This window comes from Bombina bombina, chromosome 4, assembly GCF_027579735.1.
Source record: "Bombina bombina isolate aBomBom1 chromosome 4, aBomBom1.pri, whole genome shotgun sequence".
Lineage (NCBI taxonomy): Eukaryota > Metazoa > Chordata > Amphibia > Anura > Bombinatoridae > Bombina > Bombina bombina.
Window position 1 is genome coordinate 659,566,703 of NC_069502.1, and position 12,973 is coordinate 659,579,675.

Consider the following 12,973-nt stretch of genomic DNA (forward strand, 5'->3'; position numbering starts at 1 on the left):
TTATCTACTTATTGGTGTGCCCATGCTCTCGGTACTATGTCGGCAAGACAACAGGCACCCTGAGAGAAAGGATGGCCAACCATCGGCATGCCATAAGGTCGGCTCACAAGTCCGGGGAGTCGGACCAACCGGTAGCGAGACACTGTGCAGAACACAGACATTCGGTGGCATCAATAAGATATACACTTATTGATCATGTACCCCCACTGGATAGGGGGGGAGACAGAGGTAAAATACTTCTACAACGGGAGGCTCAATGGATGTACCGACTGGGCACCATTTACCCAGGTGGGCTGAACACCACCCCTGACTTTAAGGCTCTAATGTAATGTGGCTATATAGTGTGACACAATTGCAGGGTACGGCACCTAGACTATCATGACTCTGTGGGCCATACGGTTTGCGTGCCTCGCTATAGGGGTGCTCCTAACCATGTTGGCAAACAGCACCGGGTTTAGGAGTCTTTGGTATTTCTAATACCTGTGTGGAAGTCGGATAGTGGTTCCTTGGAGTTACCAGGTTCTTTACACATATAGCTCCAATAACATTACCCATTTTCGAAGCTGGACACTAGATCCTTAATTATGTCAGGAAGGAGAAAAGAACATCAGAGGAGGACCAGTAATGAACATCACAACACAGATAATGATTTGATTGTTGAATAACCAGGGAAACACAGTGCACATTAGGCATTCGATTCTAAGGCCACTTTAACCTATGGGACAAGGTTGTAACCGTAGATATGGAAGAATGCACAGAATGAAACACAGAGCGGGTCACTATGTACAAATTCAAAAGTAAACGACCAGGCGCTCTTTATTCTGTATACAAGAGAATCATGGACTTTTGGAGCTAGATCAGTCCCGAATGGGATATCGTTGCAGTCAATGGAAAGACCGCTATATCAATTGTTTTTATTTGTTTTTCAATTTTCTTTAACAATTTAATTTAATTTGTTTGGAGTGATTGGTATTCAGAGTAGTGTGTAAATGGGGGCATCACTAGATGGAAGTGGAGTATGCTTGGTGTATAGGACCCCCATAATCTTAACATGGAAGTAACATAGGGTGTCAATATATGATCCCCTTACCTAATAAGAAAGATTTAAGTTGTAAAAAATCCCCCTTAAGAATACAACTATATGTTAATAAGGTATGTGCCGCAGGGTACGAACAGTGCGCATGTGAATAGTTCATAGCAATGGGGAGATCCCGGACAAATGATAGTTTTGAGCATAATAGTCTTGTACATACTTAAGGCGGTACATCATAAACATCTCCATATGAGACTCCTCTATGAACATTTGGTTCATGAGAAGAAGAAGTAGACTGGCCGAATATCCTCAATATAAGCTAACACAGTAACATGTATATATTACAATATGCTAGTTGGTGCGATTCATAAGTAGACCCCGTTATTTCTATACACATTCTATCTGGGCAGCATGCCTGCTTTAACACACTCTGTGATACACTTTGAAACATTGCTACTGCTAGTTTGTTCCCATGTCCGCAATAGGGATACATTCTAGTGTTTATTAGGTTGTCATGGCAACAAGCGGTTGTCACACTTACTATCACTATTTAAGATATTAATACACTTTATTTGCACACTAATAGTTGGTTGTTTTTCTAAGATAGCATGCACACAATATATGCCATCACAGTTTTTACGACTATGGTATTAACACATATCAAGCCGGGCTATTACGGCTCTGGAATTTTGACAACCGGAAGTAGTTTGGCGCACTACTTCCGCCACGTAGCACATTTGGAACGCAGTATGCGTTCCAACATCGATAATTTTGGCGCCAGTGAAGGTAGTGGTTTGAAGTGATTTGGAGTGAGTATGTCACTATTTAAGGGTTTGTTTGTTTTCATTTTGTTTATGCTGATGAAGGAGGCAAGACCTCTGAAAACGTTACAGGAATAAAAGTAACTTATTTATGAAAGTCCTGAGAGTGCATTTTCTTCTGGCTAAATATTTTCTACAAATTTGCACCCAGGCAGTTTTCCTCTGTGGGCGAGTTCTGGTGTTTTGGATACCTATATATATATATATATATATATATATATTTACAATAAAAAGTACATTGCTCTGATACATCATCCACCAACTGCACAAATCCTGACGTCTACCCTTACTGAATACTTTAACCTCAATGCAATCCCAGAAACATCACCTCTTTATGTATGGGAAGCCCACAAAGCAGTCTTCCGGGGAGAATGTATTAAACATAAGGCACAACTCAAGAAACAGTATGATAATCATTTAACACACCTAACCACAAAAATACACGCCCTAGAGATACAACACAAGAGCTCCCCCTCCAATCACATCATTCTCCGTGAGCTAACAGCCACTAGAAACGAACTCAAAACACTCCTCTACTCAGAAGCACAGAGGAAAGCTTTACAGCCTCGAAAGAAATATTTTTATGAAGGCAACCGATCAGGTATAATACTCGCAAATACTCTGAGGGATAGAGGCTCCCTCACGCATATACACAGATTAAAAACTCAACAAGGAACATATATTCAAGACAGTAAGGCCATAGAAGCTCACTTTCAAAACTTTTATCACCAGCTATATAACTTAAGCACTAACCCTGCCTCGACGCACATACAACAAACTGTAGAGTATATAGAGTCAGCGAACCTGAACAAACTATCACAAACTCAAATTTCAGATCTAGAGAGACCTATCACCCTAATAGAAATACTAAAAGCTATTAAAGATCTCCCGGTAGGGAAAAGCCCCGGTCCAGACGGCCTCACAAACCTTTTTTATAAAACTTTTAGCCAAATAATAGCCCCACACTTGCTGAAACTTTTTAACGCTTTAGACGGAGACATACAGTTCCCTAGAGAATCCCTGAACGCACATATATCTGTACTTTTAAAGCCAGACAAACCACAAGATGACCCAGCCAGCTTCCGCCCGATTGCACTTCTAAACACAGATATAAAGTTATTGGGAAAAATCTTAGCGAACTGACTTAATACAGTCCTCAACGACATAATACACACCGATCAAGTGGGATTTGTCCCTGGCCGAGAGGCGAGGGACAATACCCTTAGAGCCCCAACACTCATTGACTATGCTAAACACCACGGTATTGAGTCAGTACTAGTGGCTATTGATGCTGAAAAAACATTTGATCGGACTGATTGGCAATTTCTAAAATTAACATTAAAAAATATAGGATTTGGCCCCAAAACATTGAGAAGGATTTTTAGTTTATATAGTCATCCCAGGGCTAAAGTAAAGGCGAACGGGATTCTATCATCAGCGTTCCCAATTCACAATGGCACGCGACAGGGATGCCCCTTGTCCCCGATTTTATTCATCTTGCAGATGGAAGTTCTTGCATCTCACATACGCAGAAATCAAAATATAAAAGGGTTAGCAATTGGCCAACAGGACTATAAAGTTGCTATGTACGCCGATGACGTGCTATTCATGATATCATCCCCCTCTACATCTATCCCAGAGGTACTTTTGGAGCTAGATAGGTTCGGAAGTTTTTCTAACTTTTTAGTTAACAAACAAAAGTCCGAAATTTTAAATATTAACATGTCAGATACCAAATTTACATCCCTATCACGGACATGCCCGCTCAGGTTAAAAGTAAACTCAATAAAATACTTGGGAGTTCATTTATCCCCTAACCAGACAACACTATTTGACAAAAATTATAATACGCTGCTTCTTAACACACAACGCGATCTCAAGACATGGTCGAATAAACCTTTGTCGTGGTGGGGGAGGATACAGGCTATAAAAATGACCACACTACCTAGAATCTTGTATATACTACAAACAATACCTCTCCATCTGCCCAGTTGGTACATAACTAGACTTCAAAGATGCATAAATACATTCATATGGGGCAGGTGCAGACCGAGAATGAACAGAAACACAATGTATAGGCCTACTATAAATGGTGGATTAGGACTACCCAAGATTGAGGAATATTATCAGGCTGTGACATTGCAACGAATACTAGACTGGCACAATACACAAGAGCGTAAAGCATGGGTGACGTTGGACTCACACATTCTTAGGGCACCCCTGGTACAGTCACTTTGTTGGGTATCAAAAGACCTCAGACCCCCTCAATGCCAACAACTTGAATTACACAAACAACTTTTAAAAAATTGGGATCACATTATAGCTTCCAGACCTCACATCTCTACCTACAGATCTCCAGTATTCCCGATTGCACTAAACATAGAAATGGTAGGGGCCTAGATAAAGGGTTTCAAAGATTGACGGAATGGGATTATACAATCCCATTATTTAATTTCATAGAGGCAGGCAAACTTTTAGAGAGAGCTAAATTAACTAATATAGCTGATGGGAGATTCACAAAATGGCTTAAATATGCTCAGCTATACCACTATATACACACTTCTCCATTTAAGTCGGATCTTCTGAGACAATTGACCACTTTCGAGCGGCTGTGCTACATTGGTATTATACCAAAGGGAACTCTTTCCATATCACGTAAACTACTCATAAATAACCCAACAGAAACATTGCCGACTTGCACAGATAGATGGAGTTCAGATTTAAAAGAACATATAGAACCCGAAATCTGGGAACAAATTTTTAGATCAGTCAAAAAATCCTCAACCTCTCCCATATTACTAGAACTAAACTTCAAAATCCTTTTACGGTGGTACCTGACCCCATCAAGGTTATCGAGTATATACCCCAATGCACCTATCTTATGTTGGCGTGAGTGTGGAGAACGTGGTGATCTACTACACATGTGGTGGCATTGCCATAGAGTCCACTCATTGTGGAAAGCTGTTGAACTATAATTCAAGAAATGTGTGGCAGCTGAATTTGCGTTAACCCCAAGCATGGCATTGTTGAACAACATGCCCAAATTGACGTGTCGGCTAAGATTGTTGGTCTTACAGATCGGCATCAACAGTGCGAGGAGGCTAATAGCTCGCCACTGGAAAAAGCCGGTAACTCTTACTAGATCTATGTGGTTGGAGGAAGTAGAAGAGCAGTATTCTTTGGAAAAATATGGTTATATGTGTTGAAACCAAACAGATATAATTTTAAATGCTAATTTTTTGTGGCAGGATTCACTTTCAAGGTAGGCCACTCCGCTCACCATAATTGTACCACACACTCTTTGCCCCTAGCCACTGAAAAACCCATCATATAGGTAACAACTCTACTAGAGTTAGATAGCAATTCATCCCAACACATATGTTAACGATTACAGATTCCAGAGAGTGCCAGACCGTTCAAGTTGTTCATAACTAATTCATACTGCTAGGACATAATATATTTTTAGGGCCGGACCTGGGGACCTAAAGGTAAGAGGATCATTTCTGAGGAAAACTGTTTAGGATAATTGTCTTGCTTTATTACATTGACGTTGCTTAGGTTTGATATTGTTTTGCACTTTTAATATTTAACAGAAGACATTTGAGTAACAGGTTCACTGTTTACATAACTGATGGGCACTCATTGTGTCGGACTTCTTAAAAAATAAGAATATGCTACATATGATTAACATTGACATGATGGAATGTTAGCGTTCACTGTGTATGACCATATCAGAGCGATGTATTTTTACCTATGTCTTCATGTATTTTGCAAATCATTAATAAAAAACAATAAATAAAAAAAATAAAAAAAAGTACATTGCTCTGTATGTGAAGAACATTGGAATGTACAGTAAATACACAGTAAAACACACAAATACTTAAATACATATGTACACACATCTATAGACATATATAAGGTATATTCACACATACACATATTTTGACATGTCTATTTATGCCTATATATGTTAAAGCCCTTTTTTAACACCTTATTCTGTATATTTTTGAGCCAATATAACTTTTTAAATTATTATTTTTTTAAAATATTTTTTATCAGATAGTGTTTATATGTGTAACTGTACTTTTAAGTGTATTTATGTTATGTTTGATTTAACTTGATTGCGCTTGAGCGAATGCGTTTACTTTCAACTCTAAATTTGCATGCTACTTCCGTTGCTCACAAAAAGCCGATAAAGACTGGATATCACTAGTTAGAGCACCATTCATAATCTAGCCTTTAATGCATAACAGTTTTTTTGTTGAAGATACAAGGTCACATCATACATTATTAACAACATATAAAAACAGCACAAAATAAAACAAAATTAGTGGTTCTAATAAATGTTTGTTTATTTTTTTAATCAAAATTGCCACCTAATCTATTGTTGCACATTACAGGGATACTAAACCCATTTTTATTTTTTTTCATGATTCAGATAGAGCGTGACATTTTAAGCAACTTTCTAATTTACTCCTAGTATCAATTTTTCTTCATTATCTTGCTATCTTTATTTGAAAAAGAAAGCATCTAAGCTAAGGAGCCAGACAATTTTTGGTTCCAGTTTGCTTCTATGATCAATTTTGCTTCATTCTCTAGCTATCCTTTATTAAACAGGCATCTCAAATTAAATCTGCCAGGTTGCAATATATGGACATAGTTAATAAAAAAGACAAACATACATCAACTACTCAATATAAACATAGAAGTGAGACATTCAGACACAGGACAGATATAACCATTGATCATGTTGACCAAATGTATTTTTTGGTAATGTTTTTATAATGTTGTGAATACAAAAATCTACTTCTTGGAACCATGCTTATTACACCTAATCCTACCTGACTCCCCAAATCAATTCTTCAGTGTGGAATGTTTTCTTTTATAAAAAACATTTTCTTAACTGTTTATTTATTTTATACTACAATATAATTCTATGCACCATAAAAAAATACTGAATTTAAAAAAAAAAACAAAAAAAAAAAACATTTTTTTTCTTAGATGCATCTATGACAAAACATTACAAAGAACCAGCAAAACCCAAGAAAGGTAAATATTTATTGTTTTATTATCCACCATATTATTTATAGTACCGAAGAACACGTAACACACCTTGCAAACTATAATTTCGTATTTTCTTGCAGTCCACTGACACACCCATTGAAATGTTTCTTGTTATAGTTATCTTACCTTCTTTGCGGTGGAGAGTTAGGGACAGATATAAATGAGATCTGTGCTATATTGAACGTTTTAAGTAGGCCTGCAGGATTTACTTCAGCCTCTCAGGGACCCTCACAAATTATGATTTTTACAGGAAAATTACAGGAAAAGGTGGTAAAATAAATAATGAATGTTTCATGCAACTGGGTTCTTTAAAGGATAAATGAATATTTATAGAGATCATTAGTGTTGACAGTAATTAGTTTAATTAATCATAGTGCACAATCACTATGGTGATCAGGCAGTAGAGTTAATGTAGCTTTGTTAAAGGAATAGTCTAGTCAAAATTAAACTTTTATGATTCAGATAGAGCATGCAATTTTAATCAACTTTCTAATTTACTCCTTTTATTGTATTTTCTTTGTTTTCTTGGAATCTTTATTTTAAAATGCAAGAATGTAAGCATAGGAGCCGCCCATTTTTGGTTCAGAACCTGGGTAGCACTTTCTGATTGGTGTCTTAATGTAGCCGGCTTCTAAGCTTATATTCAAATAAAGATACCAAGAGAACAAAGAAAAATAGATAATAGGAGTAAAATAGAAAGTTGCTTAAAATTGCATGCTCTATCTGAATCATGAAAGTTTAATTTTGACTAGACTATTCATTTAATGTTGTCCTAAAGAACACAAAAATGAAATATATGCTTAAAGGGACATGAAACAAAAAAAAATGTATTTCATTATTTAGGTAGAACATAAAATTTTCAACTAATTTTCAGTTTATGTCTATTATCTAATTTCCTTCATTCTCTTGGTATCATTTGTTAAAGGAGCAGCAATGCTCTACTGGTTTCTAGCTGAACACAAGGGTGAACCAATGACAGTCGGTATATATGCAGCCACCAATCAGCAGATAGAACCTAGGTTCTTTGCTGCTCCTGAGCTTTTCTAGATAAACCTTTAAGAAAAGGATAACAAGAGAAGGAAACAAATTAAATAACAGAGCAAATTCTAAAGTTGTTTAAAATTGTATGCTTTGTCTAAATTATAAATGTCTAATTATGAATTAACTTTCCCTTTTAAGTCCAGTGTAATTATAGTAAAAAATAATTATATAAAATCTAATGTCCTATTGATGGCACTTTCTTGTATACCCAAAACTAAAACAATTTCAGATACCTTCCATTTAGAGTCCACACCCACATCAATGTTTGAATCATTCCCATATATTATGAGGCATGAGCAAGAGATAAACTATATGAAGAAATGAGCAAACAGGCATGGATGATTCAAGTCCATTAAAATTGTGGTGTCTACAAATCTCATTATCAAGGGTGGAGGATTCTACTAGCAAGCAGAAGTTATCATTTCCTACTTCCCAATCCTGCTTTTCTTATTTTTACCCCTATTTCCTAAAATAGCTAACTAAAAAGGAATACCTAGTAAAATTATGGCTATTGATATCTTTGAGAATTTGAGGTGCAAACTTATAGGGAGTAGTTTTAAAGTGTTACTCTAGAGACTGAGAAATATGCAGTCTGGCTTTCTTCAATTTAAGAGGTAACATAAAAAAAAAATTAAAAAAAATTATACAGAGCTGTAATCATCTTTACATTTTTGTACCTCTTTTTCAGTAAATTGAAGAATGTTTGGGAAATTCTCCATTAACCTTGCGCGCATACAAGCACAAAAAAATATTAAGAATTATTAAAAATTATTATAGATACTGTAACTAATTTAAAATAATCCATTTAATATATATATATATATATATATATATATATATATATATATATATATATATATATATATATTCTACAGTATCTATAATAATTTTTAATAATTATTGTTAATATTTTTTAATATTTTATATGTAATATTTAAATAATGCATAGTGATGTCGCGAATAGTTCGCCGGCGAATAGTTCGCGTTCGCCACAGCGGGCGAACATATGCAATGTTCTGTCCGCCCCCTATTCGTCATCATTGAGTAAACTTTGACCCTGTACCTCACAGTCAGCAGACACATTCCAGCCAATCAGCAGCAGACCCTCCCTCCCAGACCCTCCCACCTCCTGGACAGCATCCATTTTAGATTCATTCGGAAGTTGCATTCTTAGTGAGAGGAGGGACTGTGTAGCCGCTGCTAATTTAATAGGCAAATCGATAGCTAGGCTAGTGTATTCAGTGTCCACTACAGTCCTGAAGGACTCATCTGATCTCTGCTGTAAGGACAGCACCCCAAAAAGCCCTTTTTAGGGCTAGAACATCAGTCTGCTTTTTTTTTTTTCCTGTGTAATCTAATTGCAGTTGCCTGCCTGCCAGCGTGTGTGTCAGGCTCACAGCGTATACTGTGCCCACTCGCCCAGTGCCACCACTCATATCTGGTGTAACAGTAGAGTACATTTAAAAAAAAAAACACTTTTTTGACTGTGAAATAATAGCAATCAGTTTCCTCACACGTGTGCGTTTCAGGGCCTGCCAGGGCACAGTGTCACACCAGTGCAACTCATATCTGGTGTAACAGTAGTGTACATCTCTGCACCGGACATCGAGGGCCGGTATCGTTGGTGGGTGGGAGCTTATGTGGGAGGCGGGTGGGCGGCCATCGATGGGCCATATGACGTTGTGGGGGGCAGGATCGTGGGCATGACCGGAGGGGCGCACATGGAGGCGCACGCACGTGCACGGGAGGGCGGGGGCGGGCGCGTGCACGGGGTGGGAGCAGTTGGGAACGGCTACACTACTGAAATTTCTAAAAATTAAATGAGATAAAGTGGTGCCAAATTTATTTTTAAAATACATCTAAGGGATCTGGGAGGGGGTGGGGGCTTGCTCTTTGGCTGGGGGGAAGCTGCACTACAGAAAAAAGTAATAAAATATTAAAAAAGCATTTTTTTTAGTAAACAGGGTACTGGTAGACAGCTGCCAGTACCCAAGATGGCTACCAATAAGGTAGAGGGGGAGGGTTAGAGAGCTGTTTGGGGGGGATCAGGGAGGTTTTAAGCTAAAGAAGTTCCTACACATCAGCATATGTAAATATGCTGAATTTTTTTTTTTAAATACTTTTTATTTTAGTACTGGCAGACTTTCTGCCAGTACTTAAGATGGCGGGGACAATTGTGGGGTGGGGGAGGGAAGAGAGCAGTTTGGGAGGGATCAGGGGGTGTGATGTGTCAGGTGGGAGGCTGATCTCTACATTAAAACTAAAATTAACCCTGCAAGCTCCCTACAAGCTACCTAATTAACCCCTTCACGGCTAGACATAATTCACGTGTGATGCGCAGCGTTATTTAGCGGCCTTCTAATTACCAAAAAGCAACGCCAATAACCCTACAAGCTCCCTAATTAACCCCTTCACTGCTGGGAATAATACAAGTGTGGTGCGCAGCTGCATTTAGCGGCCTTCTAATTACCAAGAAGCAACGCCAAAGCCATATATGTCTGCTATTTCTGAACAAAGGGGATCCCAGAGAAGCTTTTACAGCCATTTGTGCCATAACTGCACAAGCTGTTTGTAAATAATTTCAGTGAGAAACCTAAAATTGTGAAAAATTTAAAGTTTTTTTTCATTTGATCGCATTTGGCGGTGAAATGGTGGCATGAAATATACCAAGATGGGCCTAGATCAATACTTGGGGTTTTCTACTACACTACACTAAAGCTAAAATTAACCCTAGAAGCTCCCTACATGCTCCCTAATTAACCCCTTCACTGCTGGGCATAATACATGTGTGGTGCGCAGTGGCATTTAGCGGCTTTCTAATTACCAAAAATCAACACCAAAGCCATATAGGTCTGCTATTTCTGAACAAAGAGGATCCCAGAGAAGCGTTTACAACCATTTATTCCATAATTGCACAAGTTGTTTGCAAATAATTTCAGTGAGAAACCTAAAATTTGCGAAAAAAATTGTGAAAAAGTGAACAATTTTTTTTATTTGATCTCATTTGGCGGTGAAATGGTGGCATGAAATATACCAAAATGAGCCTAGATCAATACTTTGGGATGTCTTCTAAAAAAAAATATATACATGTCAAGGGATATTCAGGGATTCCTGAAGATATCAGTGTCCCAATGTAACTAGCGCTAATTTTGAAAAAAAAATGGTTTGGAAATAGCAAAGTGCTACTTGTACTTATTGCCCTATAACTTGCAAAAAAAGCAAAGAACATGTAAACATTGGGTATTTCTAAACTCAGGACAAAATTTAGAAACTATTTAGCATGGGCGTTTTTTGGTGGTTGTAGATGTGTAACAGATTTTGGGGTTCAAAGTTAGAAAAAGTGTTTTTTTCCATTTTTTCCTCATATTTTATCATTTTTTTATAGTAAATTATAAGATATGATGAAAATAATGGTATCTTTAGAAAGTCCATTTATTGGCGAGAAAAAAAGTATATAATATGTGTGGGTACAGTAAATGAGTAACAGGAAAATTACAGCTCAACACAAACACCGCAGAAATGTAAAAATAGCCCTGGTCCTTAAGGGAAAGAAATTAAAAAATGGCCTTGTCCTTAAGGGGTTAAAAAAAAACTAGAAATTGGACTGTGAAATAATAGCAGTCAGTTTCCTTAACTCGTGTGCATTTCAGGACCTGCCAGGGCACAGTGTCACACCAGTGCAACTCATATCTGGTGTAACAGTAGTGTACATTAAAAAAAAACTAGAAGTTTGACTGTGAAATAATAGCAGTCAGTTTCCTTCACACGTGCACGTTTCAGTGCCTGCTCTCAAGTTACCACTCGCCCGCCTGCCGCCACCACCAACACTAGCACCACAGCCGCTTCACTTGATCTGTCAGAGGAGTTATTTACACATCAGTTGGAAGAAATGAGTGATGCGCAACCATTATTGCCAGAGGATGTAGATAACAAGGATATGTCTCAGTCAGGCAGCATTACACACATGGACGTACGGTGTGATGATGATGATATTGTACCCGCTGCTGCTTCCTTTGCTGAGTTGTCAGATACAAGTGAAGCGGTTGATGATGACGATGCGTCCGTGGATGTCACGTGGGTTCCTGCTAGAAGAGAAGAAGAACAGGGGGAAAGTTCAGATGGGGAGACAGAGAGGAGGAGGAGATGAGTTGGAAGCAGGGGGAGGTCGTCACAAGGAGCTAGTGGCACAGTCAGACAGCATGCATCGGCACCCGGTGTCAGCCAGACAGCACGCCAATCAACGCATGCTGTTGCCACCACCAGAATGCCGTCATTGCAGAGCTCAGCAGTGTGGCATTTTTTTTGTGTGTCTGCCTCTGACAACAGCGATGCCATTTGCAACCTGTGCCAAAAGAAACTGAGTCGTGGGAAGTCCAACACCCACCTAGGTACAACTGCTTTGCGAAGGCACATGATCGCACATCACAAACGCCTATGGGATCAACACATGAGTACAAGCAGCACACAAACTCAAAGACGCCATCCTCCTCCTGGTCCAGCATCTTCAGCCACATCAACCACTGCTGTCCTCCTTGCCCCCTCTCAACCATCCGCCACTCTGTCTCTCGCCTTGAGCAGTTCCTGCTCATCTGCCCACAGTCAGGTGTCTGTCAAGGACATGTTTGAGCGTAAGAAGCCAATGTCACAAAGTCACCCCCTTGCCCGGCATCTGACAGCTGGCTTGTCTGAACTCTTAGCCCGCCAGCTTTTACCATACAAGCTGGTGGAGTCTGAGGCGTTCCAAAAATTTGTAGCTATTGGGACACCACAGTGGAAGGTACCCGGCAGAAATTTCTTTGCACAAAAGGCAATCCCCAGACGTCCTACGAAACACGTTAGGCCCCGCCCACTGTCTTTACGCCACGCCGTACACATCAGCTGAAGGAGAGCTGGCTTTTTTCATCCTGACAGTTTGGTGTAGTATGAGCTTTTGGCGATAATTTCAATATTTGTTTTGAACGATGCTTTCTACAGTGTATTTAACAGTACTCTTTTGCTACTGACTGAACATTGG

General features: G+C 38.7%; 1 protein-coding gene across 50 annotated transcripts in view; it reads left to right on the top strand.

The window, feature by feature from the left end:
* TRDN (triadin) overlaps window positions 1-12,973 on the top strand; it is a 950,114-nt gene that overhangs the window by 625,391 nt on the left and 311,750 nt on the right. For all 50 annotated transcript variants that reach the window (XM_053710723.1, XM_053710722.1, XM_053710726.1 and 47 more), the window contains exon 35: window positions 6,856-6,903. In XM_053710723.1, the coding sequence (XP_053566698.1) occupies window positions 6,856-6,903 (48 nt within the window). The remainder of the gene's footprint in view (window positions 1-6,855; window positions 6,904-12,973) is intronic.